The 19,485-nt window shown below is 54.6% G+C and overlaps 1 protein-coding gene across 1 annotated transcript in view; it reads right to left on the bottom strand.

Moving 5' to 3' along the window:
* The window catches only part of ZNF395 (zinc finger protein 395), a 31,478-nt gene extending 12,770 nt beyond the window's left edge, over window positions 1–18,708 (bottom strand). Inside the window, exons 1-5 of the mRNA XM_059728349.1 lie at window positions 18,635–18,708; window positions 8,865–9,141; window positions 4,690–4,931; window positions 3,736–3,848; window positions 653–888 (exon numbers count right to left, since the gene is read on the bottom strand). Coding sequence (XP_059584332.1) covers window positions 653–888; window positions 3,736–3,848; window positions 4,690–4,931; window positions 8,865–9,131 — 858 coding nt within the window. The 5' untranslated portion in view covers window positions 9,132–9,141; window positions 18,635–18,708. The remainder of the gene's footprint in view (window positions 1–652; window positions 889–3,735; window positions 3,849–4,689; window positions 4,932–8,864; window positions 9,142–18,634) is intronic.
* Window positions 18,709–19,485: the final 777 nt, after the last annotated feature.

Genomic DNA, 19,485 nt, shown 5'->3' with positions numbered 1-19,485 from the left:
TCAGGGGCTGTGTCTGTGCTCACCTGCCTCAGCCAGAAACACTTCTGGTGATCAACAACAGCTGCCAGCATGTACATGCCCCTGTCTATCCACCTCCACAAAGAAGTTGTGCCCCAAGGCGCCACATGCACTTTGGGAAGGCAGAGGCCTTGCTCCACTTGGCACAGGTGAGAGAAGCTCTGCCAGCAGAGTGGAGGGTTCTGCCACTGCAGAGGGGCTTTGTTGGTAACTGCAGTGCACTGCAGTATAGCCTAAGTGGGTGTGTACAGCACTGTCCTGGCTGGTGCCTGGCTCCCTGCTCTGGCTTGAACATCAGGCAGAGTAGGGAGTGCAGCTGACTGAACAAGAAAGTGAAAGTCTGTGCTGCTACCAGACTTAGGGAGAGAGGCAGCTGACCCCTTGGCCTGTCATCTGGTCCCACCTGCCAACCTCTTTGTACCTCCCTTCCCACCTCCCACCCCCAGCTCCTTCCCCTCAAAGGATGGCTTGCAAAACCTGTGCAAGACACCTCCCCAGCCAGTTTCACTCCCCAGTGCAGCTCCCAGCTCAGACCCCAGGATCGGGCGCTCACAGAGCAGAATCTAACCCACCTCACTCTCCATCCCCACTGCCACCCCAGGCCAGGCCTCCCTGCACCACCTGCCCTCAGTACCTTTCTCTTTCGTGGGGCAGGCTCATCAAGGAGAAAGGGATCTGAGTCCATCTCAAAGCCCTCGTCAGCCTGTGAGGAGCTGAAAGCCTCGCTGGAGTACTTTGGGCTGGCTTCAGGGTGTGGGGGTGACGGAGTGGAGATGTCGCTGCCTCCGCTCCAGTGCCCGCTGGTGGTGCTGCTGCCGCTGTCTGAGATGTCACCACTCTCCTTCCATGAGTCACAGGCTGCTCGGGATGCTGAGCCAAGAAGGAAGAGAATGGGCATTAAAACCAGCAGATAAACCCCTAACCTTCCCTAGCTTGTCTGCACTGTGGTCACCGGTTGGGACTGGACCACGGGCCTCCAGCAGTAAGGCTAGGTGTCTACTACTCAACCCAAAGAGCTGGGCCCTGCAGAAGACTCGCTTCCTCTGAGGATCAAGCACAGAGAGCTCACAACACTTGCACTAAGGATAATGTGGCCACAATGAAAACAGGAAGGATGGGCCCAAAGTGCAAGCGAAGGGCCTGAGGATCAAAAAAAGCATGTGTCAAGTGCCCCCTTCTCCCCACTGTGCTCCAGACTGGGAGCCAGGAGTCGGGGTTCCAGCCTCAGCTCTGTCCGTGATTCACTGCATGGCCCTGGGCAAGTCATGCTGCTTCCCTCTGCCCCAGCATCCCCTTCTGGTGAGCAAGGATAACAGCGCCTCCCTCACAGCATCTGCTTGAAAGACGAGAGGGAAGTTTCCTCCTCCCTCCCCAATGCTTCTGCACCTACAGGTCCTGGCCAGGATGATTCTCACATCAGCACTGGCCCAGCCAGAACTATGCTGACACGGAGGTTTGCTCCCCGAGGCGCAGATACACAATGCAGCCGAAGACAAGCTTGTCCCCAGATGGCAGATGAGAGATTCTAGTGCAACAGTTATTCCCTGTGGGCACAAAGGCGGTGGCACTATTCAGGGACACCCAGCAAGACTCAAGGGCACTGCTTCCCCCTGCACAGGACCTTTCCTGGCAGAGCTTGGCTGTAACTCTAGCGGCAGTGGGTCAAAAGGGAAAGTCCAATGGCTCTGCTTTCATCCCATTTCTGTTTCCCGTCTCTCCAAGCTGAGCTGGGCCCCCGTGGCAGAGACCCAACCTTCTGGCCTCTTGAGAGGAGACAGCAAGCCTGCGCCAGCCCTGGCGGCAGGGTGTACACATTTCCCACGGCTGCAGGCTCCTATTTTTAACCACCCTGATCCTGGTGACTCCTCAGGAATGGGGCTGCTGCTATAAAAGGGAGCTGGCTGCTCAGTGCTCCCAAGTTCATGTCTCCTGGAACAGGTCTTGCCAACCTGCCATACATGGTGAGGGAGGGCAGGGGACACCCCCTTCCCCCTCTGGGAACACGTGGCCTCCCGACTAGGCCAGCAGCTCAGGACGACTTGCAACACGTGCCAGTAACTGAGCCCAGGCTCTCAGCACAACACTCCCATCTGGAAAGCAAGTTCCTTCTGTTCTCAGCTGGTTCAGCCCATTCTATTAAGCCTAATAATCTGGGTGAACGATTCAGCATGACAGAAAGGGAAGGACCTGAGCACCCTGATTTTGGAGGAATTCAGCTCTTCAAGCCACAATCCTACTCTCCTCTGCTCGTGACACCCAGACCTAAGCATCCAGGGGGTCACGTGGTGCGGCCCCACTAAGATCCCTCTCTAGGAAATACCCCAATGCTCTCTGCTGCTATCTTCCACACAGCACGGCATGCTACAGCACCACCACAGAAAGCCTGTGGCCAGCGGGTGCCAGCATGGTGCCCGGCATTTCCCCCTTCAAAACGTAACCTGGAGCCAAATCTCACCCAACCCGCGTTTAATGCAGCATGAGATCCAAATCAGGGCCTGCCTCTTTCCCCACACTGTGTGCACATGTGCTCTTTGCATGGTGTTTGGCAAACTTTTGGCTGGAGAATACTAGAGAACACAAGCCAAGGGAAGTACGACAGTACTTAGCACTTCTATAATAAAATACTTCTTGGCCATGGGTCATGTTTCACAGATGGGGAAACTGAGGTGCAGAGGTTATCCAACTTGCCCAAGGAAGGGGGAATCAGATCCCAATCTAGTTGACAGGACAACACCTGTCAGCTGCCAATATCCTATGTCCCCTCAGTCCAGACAGGGCAGGCACGGGTCAGATGCAGCACCTGTTGCTCTGGGAGGTGGCCTCCTCCTGCCCAGCCCTCCCTAGCCAGCTGCACTGAGCAAGTGCAATGTAAAGACTTCTCCAGGGTCCAAGATCCTTCAGAGGAAGCCTCTTGAGCCCGTCCTCTCAGATCAGATCCAAAGAGTCAACTACCCCTGCTCTCCAGAGCCCACTCCCCCTGGGCTTAGGTCCTTCCCTATCTTATTCCACGTCACTGGGAAGCCACTTGAGGCCAGCAGTGTCCAGGCAACACCAAGCTCTGCTTCCCCTTTGCAGCTAAAACAAACAGCTCCATCTCCCACTGCTGAGAAGCAGCTGCTGGTTGAAGAGCAGATGGCCAGAGCTGGGCAGAGCCAAGCCAGAGGCAATGCTGGAAGAAGAGGGAAGCCCTTTAGAAACCTCGCTCCGTCCCTCCCCATGAAGGGCAGAGGCAGTGTCTGCAGCCTCATGGGCTCAGGAGAGCCAGGGCAGTAACCCCCACCCAACCCCCTCTTCTCCTAGGTGGATGATCATGCCCCATCCTTATGGATACACCTGGCCATGGCTCAGCTGATCCTGATCCTCACAGCACAGCCTTCAGGCCAAATTACTGCTACTCCTTCGGTCTAGGAATACCAGCCTGGAGAGCTCCAGCTGCCTCTCCGTGTCCCTGCGCCCAAACGTTGGCTCCCTTCCACAGCCAAGTTCTGCGGCGAGTGTGGTGGGAGCTCCCAGAGTGCACCAGGCTACCGTCAAACAACTCCGTTTTCACCACCCCTGTTACCTGCAAGAGTGTCTAGCTTGAGGGGAGCAGTTTTTCTCACCATGCTTCTTGGGCAGCAAGAAAGCAATCCCATCCCTGACTGCCGGCTCAGAGAGGCAGGCCCATCTTATGGCCCCTCCACCCTGCCCCATGTCCAGCTGCCCGAGGGAACTCACCGGGGATGCTGCTGTCACTTGTGGGTGGGCTCTGCACCACGGGGCTGCAGGACAAGCTCGTCAGCACCATGGCTGCCATCATCTCATCCATTTCCACGGCAGCATCCGACTTTCTGTGCGGGAGAGAGGAACATGAAAGCTGCTGGCTGGGAGGGAAAATGAATGCTCAGGAGACCAGTAGAGGGCTGAATTCAAAGATACCCTGCAAACAGAGAGTCCCTGGGGCAGAAAAAATGCAGCCAAAGGTGTTAGCCAGGCTTGCTGGGTCCACTGGGCTTTGCAGATAATTGCTTGCTTCTCTGGCCTTTCCAGGGCATCCCACACACTCCGCTATACAGAACAAGCCCGTTACCCATGCCAGAGCCTCATGTCAGTGTGGGACCGAGGAAGAGAAAAGCTACCTGCAGCTGCCACCACTGGCAGAAAGGCAGCGCCTGGCAGCGAGGTAGTGGACCCCAACAGAAAACTCCACCTGGGCTCTCCCTGCCCCACTCTGCAGCAAGCAGGGCTGCAGAGCTCAACTCAGTCTGTGCCCCTCAAGGCTCTTCTAGTCCCACTCCCTGCCCAGACACAGGCTGCACTGTCCCTACTCCAGCCCTGACAGATGCTGCCAAGCCTCTGCCTGGAAACCTCCAGGGAAGGAGACTCTGGCTCCCCTGGGCAGCTGGTGCCACGGTTCTGCTGCTCTCAGACAGGAAACTTTCTGTGATCTAAATCTGCTTTGCTTTACACGAGGATCCTAGCCGGATTCAAGGCTCACCTCGCCCAGCATGGACTTGCAGCCATCTCTGAGATGGAGTGTAACATCTACATACTCATTTAGGACAGTGAAAGGAATGATTTTGTCAGTAACTGATGTACAAGCTCTGCTTCTGACCAGGCAAGAGGCTCCTTCCTGCAGCGACGCAGCAAGTCTGCAAAGCTGAGGAAACTCGGCTGTCCGAGGACACTTACCTCTTAGGTACATCGATATTCCTAGAAACAGACCGCTGGCTCGGTCCTGGGGTGGGGGTAGGGCTCTGGTCCATTGGCAGGGCAGGAGGAGGTGACCTCTGGATCTCAGCCACCCTCACATCCTCTAGCTTCCAGCATGCGTGCAGTCCTTGCTCCAGGAGCAGTACCTTCACTTCGTCACTGCCAGGATCATGCTGCTCGACGAGGCTGGCGCATTCCTGACCGTTATAGGTGACATAAACCTAGGCAAGGACAAAGCGCGACTGGTCAGCATTACGTCCCGTCTGCTACCAGGATCCAGCTCTAGTCACTTCCCCACACAGAGCCTTTGCTGCCAGGACCCTATCAGTGGGCAAGGCACGAAGGCCAGTATTTTTCCGTCCGAGGTCCCATGGCCCAGCACAACATTGCTGTAGCTGAAACAACCTTAGCAGCTGTCGCCCATCTCAGGACCTAACCTGAGTTTCTGTGGGACACCAACACAGTCTCCATATCCGAGCAGAGCTGAGGCAACACTGCTGCAACACCACGTTTCCCCGTGGAATTAGCGTCCTAACACAGGGGCCCCCCGGCGGGGTGAAGTCAAAGGTGCTGGCATTCCTCAAAGCACCTGGGGAATGAGAGAATGAGCACCTGGGAAACAGGTGGAAAAGGATCGTGCTTCCCTGAACCCAACGTGAGTTTTGTTTTCAGTTTCTCTGGCAGCAAAATGGGGCTCTGATGCATCAGATTTATCCCAAGTGTGAGTTCTTTGCAACAATAACACCTTGCGACATTTAAACAGAAACATGCCAACGAGAGAGAAAAAACCAACCCCCAAACATTGCTGCACTACACTGGAGCATTACACCTGGAGGGGAAAAGAGACTGGAAACAGAATGTGAAACAAAGAAGGCTGCTTGCAGTGGGAATGGGGGCAAAAAATCAGGGTATGTTCTGGCTTTCCTTGCTCCCCAGTTTCAGCCTCCTGCCATGATGTTAAATAATGGGGGAGGGTTTCATTTTTTCAAAAAGTGAGGGAAGGAAGTTTCCAAGCTGGACAAAGCCCCCTTAAAACTTACCTAGACAAAAGGTTGAAGAATATGTTATGAAGTCCAGCCCCCCAAAACAGAGGGTGAGAATGTCTGAATCTGAATGTCTGAATACAACAATACTTTAGGGCCTGGGCTGGAGTATTACAGAGATACACCCACCCCTCACTTACCCTCTCACTCAGAACTGCTCAGCAGTGCGTCAGGCTCTGTACAGTAAAAGGAGAGTCTCCTTTAGCAGCAGGAACCTGTGCTGTGAGGGTGCGAGGGTCTGTGTTCGAACCCCATTGTCACCAGGAAGCTCCAGCTGGCTCCGGGGTTAGTCATAACATCCCAGAAAGACAGGGTTGGAAGGAACCGCTGGAGGTTGTCTAGTTCAACACCCACGGTCAGGGGTTCAAAGCATTCATGACAAGCATGAGGTTCTGTGCAGCTGTGGAATGGTTCTAATGCAAAGTCAGATGTTAGCACTTCACAGAGAAACATCTGGTGCACGTGATACAGAAAAACTCAGCAAAAAATAGGAGGATATAACAGCACAGCGCCTAGAGACCCTGCCCAGGGCTGGGGGCAGTTGTCCTGGGAACAGGCAGAGTATGTCTTCAGCGCACAGATAACCTAGGCTGTTACCTGGCTGTAGCCTTAACCCCCTCTCCTCAGCTCTACCAACCACTCAGAAAATGCTCTGACCTGGGCTGGATGGTTCTTGAAGGAGTCTGGAGCCTGGGTTTCACTTTAACAAGGCTGGAGCCTGTCCACTTTGCAGTGAGGAGGCAGGCAAAACTCCCTCGTCCTATACAGCCCTAGAGCCAAACTCAGGGTGGACATAAAGTGGACATGACTTCATTTCGGTCAATACAGGCTCCGCAGCACAGGGCGTGGAGAAGTCCAGAAGGGAAAATGCTCTGTAGCATCTCCCCACAAGCAGGAAACTCAGCTCAGACCCCTTAAACTACAGGCACAAAAGGGAAGCAAATCAGTGCTGTCCTCTGCCAGGACTGTCCCCTGAGGTATCCCCAAGGTATCTGGGTAGAGCTCAGGCCCCTTTGTGCTCAATGCTCTATAGCTACAAGGTGCAGAAACAGCCCCTGTCCCACTGAGCTCACAATCCAGGGTGATCACAAATGGGAACAAAATAAAAGAGATGGGAGTGATGGGAAAAGCACATTTCCTTGGGAGAGAGCATCAAGCTCCCAGCAGGACAGGACCGGGAAGCCATCAAGGAAAAGAGAAATGACAAGAGAAGAGAGAGACCCCCACACACACCACGCCAGAGCAGGCAAAACCAGACCATAGCTGCATTCTTCTTTCCATCACTAGCTGAGTCTAGAAGGGAAGACCTATCAGCCATGCCACAACTGGTCTATTCTTAGCACCTCCACAGACCGAAGGAGTGGAGATACACCAGTTTTCACCCCAAGAGAGGCCCCCATCTCCTCCCAATAACCTAAAAGGTTGTTTCTACTGCTTACTTCTGGGTCCCGTTTCAGTAATATGAATGTATCGGTGCTGAACTAACCCACACTGATGTATATCAGTGTTTGTGGCTATTTACAGGAGTGTGTCCCTCTACAGAAGTACTAGGAGGGAGAGGAGGCTATGGCCAGGCCTGTATAGGATGTGTACATAATAAAACTGCACAGTGCTGAGTGGTGGGGAGAAAATGTCTCAGCTTAGGCTGGCTGGAGAAATCTAAGCACAGAGCTGAAGTGACTGGCCCAAGGTCAAAGGGATCAGGCGTGGGGTTTCCCAGACAAGGCAAGCAGAGAACAGCGGCACACATATGTCCTAGCATTTGCACATGCTGCCGAGCACGTAACACAGCACAGTCCTCTGTCCTGGTGCGAGTATGCAGCATCCACCCTGGATTGGCTACTCCTATGCTATTTCTAGCAGCACAGTGGGGGAAAAAGTGGCCCAGTGCTGAGGCATATTGGAGAAAACAGCGCTCACTGTCCTGTGTTTAAGACCAGAGAGCAGGAGGAATCCGCCCTCTCCACAAGCTTCTGGTACGGTGCTGTGCATGAGCCAGAAAATCAAACAGGGACCTTATTTACACTGCGTTTTATGAGATCTGCCCAGAAGACAGTTTACAGCTCTCTAGGCAGAACCCAGGGCCAGGGCGGTGTGTGCACAGTAGTCCTGCTCCTCTCCAACAGCCATGCTTGGCTGCGTGTTACTGCAAGGAGGCATCATTCCTGTCGCACTGGATACTGATGCTGTGCTTTGCAAAGCACAGAGCAGGACCTGCCCACCGCCCCAGAGAGCATCCCCTCGAGCACACTCAGCCCCTGGGGCAGAACGGCGGTCAGCACTCTCTCCAGGCCGGGGGTGGGAATGGCCAGGTCGGGGACGAGCTCAGGTTAGGGATGTATGGCCAAGGGGGTGCGAGGACCCAGCTGCTGCCGCCGCTACTTCTCCCCGCCACCAAAGCCTCATATCCACAGGCTGGATCCAATGGCTTTGCAGGCTGGATCTAGCCTGTGGGGCACAGATTACTGACCCTTGCTGTAGAGTAAGCTGACTTTGTAGTAAAAGTGCAGTGGACGCATGATGCACAGCCTTATACGTGTGTAAATGAACCGAGCCAGGGTAAAGACACCTCTCAGAGAGTGAGAGGTAACTGTACCTCACTGTTAAATGAAACCAGCTTATTGGTTGCCTCCACTGCCCTTCTTATTTCATACTGGGACAGCCCTTTGCTCAATGCAAACTGGACGCCCTGCCATTGGGGGCATTCTGCAGGCACAGCGCTTGGGAGAGCTGGTGTGTCCACTTCTTACCATGGACTAAAAACTGAGGTAACTTCAGTTACTGCGTTGTGTGTCCACGTCCCAGATGTCGAAGGCAAAGTCTGGGTCTCCGGGCTCAGTCCTTAGCATCTCTACCCAGACTCTGCTGCTGATGGAGACGCCTGCCTAGTGGGAGCCCATCAATCCCATTCCACACGGGCTAGCAGAGGTTAGTGGCTTCCAGTCATTGCAGAGCCAGGCTGGACTGAACCCAGAAACTCAGATCTCAGTCCTGAGCCACAGTGGTGAACACTTCTGATGCCACTCCCCAAGCCCCTGAATCATAGGTGAGCAAGGTGCAGGATGCAAGCCCATGGCATTCATGTTGCTGGTCTGCAGCCACCTTACATACCTTTTGTCCTGGGTGGAGCTGCAGGCGGTTCGGGTTCAGGTTCAGGTTTGGATTCGGGAAGGCAGGCGCCCTGCTGCCCTCCTCTGAGTGCTCTCTGCACTGACCGTCATCATACGAAACCAGGTGGGAAGACGCCCTGCTGAGCTCCGCCTGCAAGGTGGGGATTGAAGTCGTCACCAGCATCCCATCCACCAAGGAGCTGGGCACGGAGACACGGGCACCCAGCAGAGACCGCTTCCCCAGGCGCCTGGACAGCACGCTCGCCATCGTGGACACGCTGTTAACAACAAAGAGACATGCCTGTTAGCTCCTGAGCAAAATGCAAAGCAACCCCTCTGCATCCGGCGTAGACCCTAGCACTGGTCAAAGGGACGGGACTGGACCAGCCCTGGACACCTGGGTCCTCCAGCAGCATTGTCTAGAGGTTGCTTAGAAGAAGCATCAAATGGATCTGGGCTGCCTTATTATAGGGGCGACACAAGGGCTAGCCCATGCCAACATGTATTACTACAAGGATCCACCCGAGCTTCCACCAAATGGCAAGTAATGAATGGCAGAGGTGTCCATGAACACCGGGCTGTCACCACTAATCTCTGTGCACCAGGAGCAGCTAGCTCCCCCATCCGGCCATGCCAGTCTCTTGGGGCAGGAAGCTCAGGCTGATTTGACCCTTTCTTTTCCCTGGGGGACGAGAACACACCTAGGGCACTGTCCCAGCCCTTGCAGCCACGTACTTGCTAAGAGGATGCTGCAGTGGCTGATCTATCCCTGCTTAGCCCACTGACCCAAGGTGCTTCATCCTGCCGATGAGTTCAGTCAACACCAAATGAGATGCTGGTGTCCACCCAGGGCAGCTCCCAGCACCAGCGCTATACCCACTGGCCAGACTGGGACATGTACAGAACAAAGTCCCATCCTGCGCTTTACACCCCCCAGCTAAAGAGCCCAAGCCGGCTCTCAGAGCACAGGGAATCCTGAATCAATCTGACCACGCTGCTGTACTGCCTGAGCGACACCCGGTGCTTTTCCAATGGGCACAGCTGCTGGATTCCCTGTCTGAGCGAGCCATGAGCTGGTCACGCTCCTGTGAGCGCTCCCGACTGACAGAGCCTCCCAGCTGAGATCAGCCCACGCTCACGGCTAGTCTTTGCCCAACTCCGTCCAGCCGAACGCTGCGCAGGGAGGAGCCAGGAACAGTTCCCATTCACAACAACTTGAAACCCCACTGCTTGATTCCTGACTTGGGCTTGCACAGGAGTCTCTGCCAGCACACATCAAGCCCAAACTCCAGCCCTGAGCCCCCATGTCACCCAGCTGGCACAGCCAGCAGTGCTAAAATGGGACCACAGGCTCCTGCTATGGACAAAGGTCCCCTCATGGGACACAGGTTTTCTCTGTCACCGAATCCAGATTCCCATGTAAGGTTTCAGGTGCAAGAGAAAAGTGCCTTAGCCCTCCCTCCAGACACACATGCCCTCACCTGCCCATTGTTAGCCCTCACCTACAACCGCGCTACAACACTACCAAACTAAAGGCAGGTGTCAAGACAAGCTGTCACCAGAGCCATCAAGAGGTAAAACCCCACCTCCACACGCTGCCTTCAAAGATCACAACAGAGCTGCCTCCTCCGAGACCAAGTGGAATTGCTTGGATCTGCCTTTACTGCTTGGGACAAGGGACAAACCCAGCCACCAGGGTTTGCAGGGTGGGGGCTCCCACTACACACCCGCTGGGCAATCCCAGTCCAGCCAGGTCCTTACAATGGATCTGATACCTTTAGCAAGCAGTGATCTGCAGAAAGCCCAGGGCAGAGCTGTGTGACACCCAGCCCACCTGATGCTACCAAGATCTCATTCAAACAGTACATTCATAGCCCACTGGGCTGCAGTGATCATCTTCCAAATGAGAGCCCAGCAGAAGCAATGCAGTGATGTCTGCCAGAGTCTGCAGGCAGCCTGAGACAGTGTCCAGGAGGGCAAGATCTCCCATCCCCTATTCATGCGACTTAATATCGACCCTACTGTATTGTTATAACAAACTGGCCCAGAGGAGGAGCAGAGGATGAATGTGCCCATCAAGCAGGGATCCAGTGCCAAGCAGCAAAACATTTGGTTCCTGCATCCTTGATGTCTGTGCAAAACTTCCCCTTGGAAGCAGCAAACGCTCCCTACACAATGTGGCGTGTACACAACCCTAGCGGCACACCCTGCCCACACCCCTTTCTTCAAACCAAATGGGGCCCTCAGCTCCTTATGATTTGACACCCAAGCCCAGACAGCAAAGCGCAGACAGCCCGGGATGCTGAGTCCCAATCCCCCCTTGGTAGGGGGACAGCAGGAGGGGTTGTAACGAGACTGCAGTTTCCCGCACGCGGTCTTTGACTAAGGATCCCTGTCTAGGTTCAACCTTGCTCCTGCCGAAGCCAACAGGAATTTGGCCACAGGCTTCAGTAGGAACCCAGTGAAACCTGACAGGAGTTTAATTAATCAAAATCATGTCGTTACCACCTCTGCCCCGCAGGCGAAGTTTGCTCAGCCGTTCCAAGCTGAGCTGTAACAAGCCAGAACACAATCTCGAGGAAAAGCTGCACCTAAAAACTGAATCAGGGGTTTCTTGGTCTCCGGGTTGTGTCTTTCGGACTGAGAGAAAAGAGGAGAGGAAGAAAGAACATAAAAGGAGGGGAGAGAGTGAGAGGAACGGACAGATACACAGAGCTCAGAGACAGAGAAAGAGAAAGGGGATTGGGCTACAGGTCAGAGCACAGGACTGGGACCCAGGATCCAGATGTGACTCCAGCTCTGACAATGACTCACCGTGAGACACAGAATAAATTCCTTAGTTTCTCTGTGCTGGAGTTCCCCAGCTTGTAAAATGGGTTTATGACCCTGTCAAACGCTCTGACAACTAGGCCACTCGGGAAGGGCTGCAGTTTGCTGCCCTGCTCTGTGTACAGAAAACACCATTAGGAGCATTTTTCTGCCCAGCCTCCTGGCAGAAAAAAATTGCCAAATTTCTCCCTCTCGATAACATTTTCAACTTCAACCGGTAACTTTTCCTAAACGTTTTTCCCCCAAATAATTCCTCCTCCCTCCTAAAAAGGGGCAGAGGTGACCGGTTCATTTTGACTGCAGCCACTGCGGTAAGCACAAGAGCTTCCCTGGCCGGCTTTCCCTGCTTCTTCAGGTCGGCGGGTTTACTGACTTAAAACGTCATTTCTGGGTTTTCCCAATAGCGAAGAGAATTCACACGGTCAAAGGGCAGGCCTTTCTAGCTTGTGCATGCAGCTTTGTTGAGCCAAATGGCTGTAAAGAGCTGTCCTGTTCTTGTGTCCATGTGGTTTTATCAATACGTAGGGCTCTTCCTCTTCAGAACGCTTTGCTTTACAGAGAGGGAAACTGAGGCACAGAGAGCTGAAGTGACATGACCAAGGACACATGCCAAAGCAGGTTCAGAGCACTGCAGTCCTGCCCCCCCGCTCCCTGCTTTGCTCACTAGATTCACCGTGTTTGGACGGAGCGGAGGAAGAGGAACAGCGGGACCCAGATGCAGCTCTGTGGTTTGGGGCCACCTGACATCTGCGGAGTCAGGGCTGCCCAGGACAGCCCGACCCGGGGTCTGCCACGGCCAGGGTGCAGCTCTGATGTCAAGCTGGGCACATCTGAATTCTGGATAACTTTCCACGCTCCTCTCCAAGCTTCACAGGAACAATTCAGAGCTGCTGATTAGCCAAGCACACACGGGACCGGACTACATATTAATACATGCATGGCAACGAGCTAAAAAAATTAAAGGACAAAGCAGCTGCCAACTTGTAAGAGTTTCAGGGCACAGCATGGACAGTATTGCTTTCTAAAGACTTTGCATTGAAGCAAAACCCCTGCGTTGCTCCAGGGGGAGCTTTCCTGCTGGAGGTGCCAGCTTTCCGGTACGAAATAAAAGGATGAGCTTTTTGGCCTTTTTAAGACGGGATGCTTTGAAGAGTTTGCATGGAAGTTAAACCATGCTGTCCTGCCTAACTGCATCTCCGGCAATCCTATTCTGGTTGCTGACACTGAAATTCCTGACTGCAGTATTACTTTTCATTTTCCAGTCCTTAACTGTTGAGTAGTAGAGCACTTCTCTGTGCTGTTGAACAGCTGCTCAGTTTCCTCCCCAGAAGTGGGTGCATTTCAGTGGCAGATAAAGAGACCCTTATGACCCGGTAGTTTATATAGCACTTTGGATTTCCTCATATGCTACCTCCTCTCAAAAGGCACCAAAGTGAGTTGCAAGATGCTTCAATGCCCACTGAAATGCAGCTACCTCTGAGTGAAAAGTGACAGATTAATCAATGCTACACAAACGTTTCGGGCAGGACGTGAAGATGAATATATGTCCAACTGAGACTAAACAGAGTGAATATAGTTACTCGATTCAGCTAGAACAACATGGTTAAGGAAACACCTGCAAGCACACCTGGGATGGCAGGACACCTGGGATCACTGTCTTTCCCCTTAACCAAGCCTGTTCACAACCTGGTCATCTGCCCAGAAATCTCACTGCACATTGAAGCCCCAGCCATTTCTTTTCCAAGAGGCACGTGCACATTTTCAGAAGCAGAAGGATCCAACTCTCAAGTGAATATATAACTTGCCTTCCGTTACAGGATCACAACCGTGCAGCGGGTATGTGTCATTTTCCCACGGGGGAACAGGTCACAGAGGTGAAGTATCTCGCCCCACATCTGAACGCAAACCCTTCTAGACCAGTGCCAGGTCTGTGCTCTAACCACTGACTCACACTTCATCTCCTTTCAGATCGCAGGCTCACATTGTAAACTCTAGGAACTCGGGTGAACAGCGGGATTTTGGATTAAAGGTGGCATTTCACAGCCCGCTGTCTGAGGGGCTGGTCTCTTGCCACAGCGCTCCCCTCCCTCCCACAAGCCATGCAACGCTGCGCTATGCCTATGATACGTATCTCAGGACCCTCTCGAGGAAGCTTTTTCTCCTCCGGACACACTGTCAGCTCCATTCACAGGACCCCTCCACGAGCGTTTCACTATCAGCCAAACCCTGTCCCTCCCTGCTTTCCAAAAGATCCAACTCATCTCCCCTTATGCACACAAGATAATGCAAAATAATTACTGGAGCCAACAAGACTGAGAGACTTCCCTAATTTGTGCTGATCTTTAAAAGCAGCGCCTGGCTCAGATCCGAAAAAGGGGGAAGCTTTTCTTTGGCTATTGCAAAAAAAAAAGAAGAAAAAAGACAAAAGCAAAACAAACCCTAGTTCAAGAGCAGAGAATCCAGCAAGGCAAGCACCACATCTGCTTTCAGCTGACCCTATGCTTTCAATCAGGCAGTGCCTCCTGTCCCCATGGCCTGCGATTATGAAATGTCCATGCTAACACAGCTCCTTGGCTGCAGATATGATCGCTGAGGGGCCTGGCGGCTCTCCCAGGGCGGGCTGTGAAGGCAGGAGGGTTTCTGTGAAGTCTGCCGAGCGAGCGCCACACCCTCGAAGAGGAGTGAGAGGGAAGCGCAGAGGAAGACCGTGGGAGGACAGCTGAGCTGAAGTCTTAAAAAGCCACAAAGGGGAACGGATCAGATTTGGGGCTGGAGCGGCAGGAATGTGGCTTGGGAAGTGAGATGCTAGAAAGCAACACTGAAGTTATTTAAAAGAGCCTGTCCCATAAACACAGTAGCTTTTGTGTTAGGATCTCGGGGCAATTTGCAACGAGGCTGTCATTATTCCCTTCCCACGACTGAGCAAATGGAGAAGCAGTGGTCGACAAGCCGGCCGGTGGCACAGATCAAGACGGAGCAAGATCTGCTCCGCCAACCACCAGCGTACGCTGGGTAAAAACACCCACGAGCCCTAGAAAGCTGCTGGGAAGTGCACCACGTCCGGCTCCTGAATTATTCCTCGGTTATTGAGCATGTCCTTTGGAGGCAGCTTTCAATTTTTGTCTTGAAGCAAGCAATTGGGAAAACACCGGTCTTTCCCTTTTTCCACGGTGGAGCCCAGATACCAACAAAAACAACGCCCAAGAATCTGAAAGCTCTTTGTGAAGGAACCTAATATCACTCGCTCCATTTCACAGCTGGGGAAACTGAGGCAGAGAGGCACAGCACCTTGTCTACAGCCACACAGCAAAACATAGGACTCCTCAGGTCTCCCAGCTCCCAATTCCAGTGCCACCCAGTCAAAACAGGCAAATGCCAGTGCAGCATTGCTGCTACCCATTCATACTGGTGTTGTAGCAGCCTCTAGAAATACAAGCCTGTACATACATCTGGACCACAGCCCCTCTGAAGGGTTCACAGTCTGAATTCTTCCAGTTTTCTTAATAACAGGAGTTTCTAAGATTTTGTCACCCTGGAAATACCAACTAGTACATGCCAAGGCCTACCTCACACTGCAGCACCATGCCCTGCTGGAATCAACCGAACGAGTCATGAATAAGTTTGCATTCAGTATGAATAAGGGCATCAAAAATTAGCTGGGGCAATGACCGATTCTCAGTCTCTACCAACTTATGTTTAAATCGGTGCCCGCATCCGAAAGTCACAAAGCATTTTCTGTACTACTACCCTGGGCCTTCATCCTGTTGCACGCGGGTGCAGAAATACACCCGTTCTGCACCACCTGGAAGGTCAAGGCTTATATGCAAAACCTGGTCCTATCAAGACTGAATTGCAGCCACTTCTGAGCTGGAGCAGCAGCTATTTGCCATACACAACTGCAGGACATGATCATTTAAGACAGGAAGGCAAAAATCATGTTACGCATAGAAAGTTACAGGTCAGCAACATTTAATTCGCCAGTTGGAAGTCAGGGTGGAAAATGCCTCAAGTTCTTTCATTTAACATCAAGGGCAGGATTCACCGTTGGATCAGGAGTCTGATCCCAACGCATTACAATGTGTATGTGCGATTGATCAGGAGGAGGTACCGATCGGCCTGTGGGAGTTAATACGGGCCAGCGGACACTACAGTGCACTGAGTTTACTTTCTGGCTCTGCCACTGACCTGCTCTGTGTCCTTGGGTGAGTCCCTTTGCTCCCTATGCCTCACTGCCCCCTTGCCATTAGACTGAAATACTGTATTTATCATAGTTTGGGAAATGCTTTGAAAGCTGCTGGTGCAGAAGTGGTGTCTACAAACTAAGCTTTAACGGGACAAGGGCTGGGCCTCAGCTTGGAGCACTTCAGCTCTCTGGGACCAGTTTCCAATCCCTGCTGAGTCAACTCAGCCAGTCAGCCTTCCAAGGCAGATAAAATGAGTTCCCCCTTCGTTTTCTGAAGGGGGAACTTTTAAACGAGACTTTAAAAAACCCAAGTGCTGCCCGGACACTAAATATCCTATGGCATTTTGCAGCCAGGCAAAATCTGCCCTTGCTTCTGCTGTCTTCCACCCCAGAGGTAGCTGCAGGACGTTCACGACATCCGAGACGCACTTGGGAGCCTTCTTCAGAGAAACCCCTTTTATCATCCCCGCCGGACAGATACCAGCCAACCCTGCTACAAATCAGGACTCGGCGTACAAATATCAAAACCACTTCCACACCAACCTCGCCTCGTTTCTTTGTTCCCCTCAATTCACTGATGGCAAAAACCCTTCCAAAATGTTGCTACACCCTCTCCGTATTTTTATGATGCCCGTAATTTGGAATAAGGAGTCCGTGGCCCTTCTGTTGGGCTTGGAGGTCCTCACCAGGAGGGGACAAGAAAATTAGCATGATTTTTGCCTGAGTGGGTGTTTGCTGTCACCAGCTGGGGGAGGGGAAGTTGAGAACACGGGGTTTTTAACTGCATAGGAAATAAGCAATACAGAAACTTAAGCACAGACACCCCAGCGTGCCCCAAACAGCTGCAGTCCCGTGGACCCAAGCAAGGCAGCCTCTTTCCCTCGGTCAAAACCCTCCAGGGCCAGCACTGCAAATAGAGACCTGGCTCTAACGGGTTAAGGTCACATAGTCCAGGAAGGAAAAGGCGGCAACTTGCTTCCTTCAGGGACCCAGCTCCAGAGCATATAAATGCTGATCCAGTTCCCCTCTGCACACTACTGCCAGGCAGTGGAGATAAGTGTGCACCAGGGGGCGTGTCAGGCTTACACAGGGCCAGGCGGGAAGGGCGTGGAAGGCGCTGGTGGGTATTAAGGGGCATGGAGCAGGCGGGGGACTCTGGGAGACAAGCAATGGAGCTGGGGAAGAGCATGGCTTCAGGAACTGCACCAGGAGCGTGGCACGCTGGCCAAGGGGCAGGGCGGGCATGCAGGCAAACTTGGCAAGGGTGAGGACTTTCCTGTAAAGGCAGGGGAAGGGGAGCAGTGCAAGAAGGGGCTGACAGACCAGCAAAGGTCCAATACCCATGCAGGGGCACGACACCGCAAGCCCCATACCACTGACACGGCTGCAACACATGAGACCTGGCATGCGGGCAAACGGGGCAGATGTGCAACAGAGGGGGTGGGGGGCTGACTCGTATGCTAGGTCCAGGACCAGAATGCACCAGGAAAGGGGAGGGACACGAGTGCCAAGCACAGGCCCCGGGTGCAAAGACAGGAGGTGTGGCACACAAGTCAAGTGGATGGGTTGGAGGCGCCCGAGGAGATGAGGCGTGGCATGCAGGCAAAGTGTGGCCTCTCCCAGGGGGCGTGGCACACATGCAAAGACGCTGCATGCAATGGAGGGAAGGGGGTGTGGCACGCATGCAGAACGCAGTTTGCGCGCAGAGGGGAGACACGCGTGGGGAGGTGTGCACAGAGCACTGCATGCTGTGAGAAGCACTGACACACATGGGGAGATATGTGCAGTTCCCTGCATGCAACGGGGAGCACTGACATGCATGGGGAGGCGTGTGCAATGTGCTGCATGCAGTGAGGAGCAGACACATGTGGGGAGGTGTGTGCAATGCACTGCATGAGGTGGGGAGCACTGACACACATGGGGAGGCGTGTGCAATGGGCTGCATGCAGCCGGAAGCACTGACACGCGTGGGGAGGCGTGTGCAATGTGCTGCGTGCAGCGGGAAGCACTGACACGCGTGGGGAGGCGTGTGCAATGGGCTGCATGCAGCGGGAAGCACTGACACGCGTGGGGAGGCGTGTGCAGTGCACTGCATGCAGCGGGCAGCACTGACACGCATGGGGAGGCATGTGCAGTGCACTGCATGCAGCGGGAAGCACTGACACGCGTGGGGAGGCGTGTGCAGTGCACTGCATGCAGCGAGGGAGCAAGGACATGCATGCACAGCATGGGGAGGCATGTGCAGGGGGGAACAGCCGCGTGTGTGCAATCCACTGCATGCAGTGGGGTGCACTGACACGCGTGTGCAATGCACAGCATGCAGCCCGGCGCGCTGACACGCGTGTGCACAGCGGGAGCAGCGACACGCGTGCATGCCCCAGCCCCGCGAAGGGGAAGGGGGAGGGGGTGTGGCAGGCGCGCAAACCAGCGGCAGGGCACGGGCAGCCGGGTCCCAGCGGGCAGAGGGCCGGGACCGGGTCCCGGGGCTGGGAGCTGCCCCCGAGGGCACGGCCCCGATCCAGGGGTGCAGCCGCGGCGGGAAGGGGAAGGGGCCGGGGCGCGCGCGTGCACCCCGGGGAGCCGGCCGGCCGGGCGGGCGCGCGGGCAGGGCAGGGCAGGGGAGGGAAGCGGAGGGCGAGCAGCCCCTGCCCCGGCATCGGCCCCGGCCCCGCAGCTTGCAGCGGGGCCCCCTCGTCCCGCCACCCACCCGCCCTCCCGCCCGCGCCGCGCCGCGCCGCGCCGCACCGCACCGCGCTTACCTCCCGCTCGCTCCCTCCAGAGCTTGTTTTGAAATTAACCTTCCCCTTCCCCCGCTGCCTCCTCCCGCCGCCCGCCCTCCGCCCGCCCGGCCCCGGCACAGCAGCCTCACGTACGCGGCTGCACGCAGCCCCCGGCCTGGAGTCCTGGCTGGGAAGGGAGGCGCTGGCACGCACGCGGCCCCCGGCGGCAGCACACGCCTGCACACCCGCCCGCGGGCAGCGCCCCAGCCCCCGGACGGACACCCGCGCCCGGACGGACACCGGGGGCTTGCACGCCTAGGGGCACACGCGGCATCATGCACAGCCTTCTTGTGTGTGGGCTTGCACTAGAGGTGGCTGCACACGCCTAGGGGCACACAGCCTTGTGCGTGGCTATGTGCATTCACACACTCAGAGGCACACAGTGTGCCTTGTGTGGGGACTTGCATAGAGATACCTACAGGCAGCTAGTGAGTTTACATACTTTGGGGCGCACGTGGACACAACTTTGTGCGAGGACCTGCACTAGAGATGGCTGCATGGACTCACACTTCAGGGCACATGTGAACACAACCTCGTGCGAGGACCTGCACTAGAGCTGGCTGCATGGACTCACACACTTCAGGGCACATGTGAACACAACCTCGTGCAAGGACCTGCACTAGAGGTGGCTGCATGGACTCACACACTTCAGGGCACATGTGAACACAACCTCGTGCAAGGACCTGCACTAGAGCTGGCTGCATGGACTCACACACTTCAGGGCACATGTGAACACAACCTCGTGCGAGGACCTGCACTAGAGGTGGCTGCATGGACACACACTTCAGGGCACATGTGAACACAACCTTGTGCGAGGACCTGCACTAGAG

This window comes from Alligator mississippiensis, chromosome 1 (genome assembly GCF_030867095.1).
Source record: "Alligator mississippiensis isolate rAllMis1 chromosome 1, rAllMis1, whole genome shotgun sequence".
NCBI classification, from domain to species: Eukaryota; Metazoa; Chordata; order Crocodylia; family Alligatoridae; genus Alligator; species Alligator mississippiensis.
The sequence above is the reverse complement of the archived record's forward strand: the minus strand, read 5'-3'. Positions and strand labels throughout refer to the sequence as shown.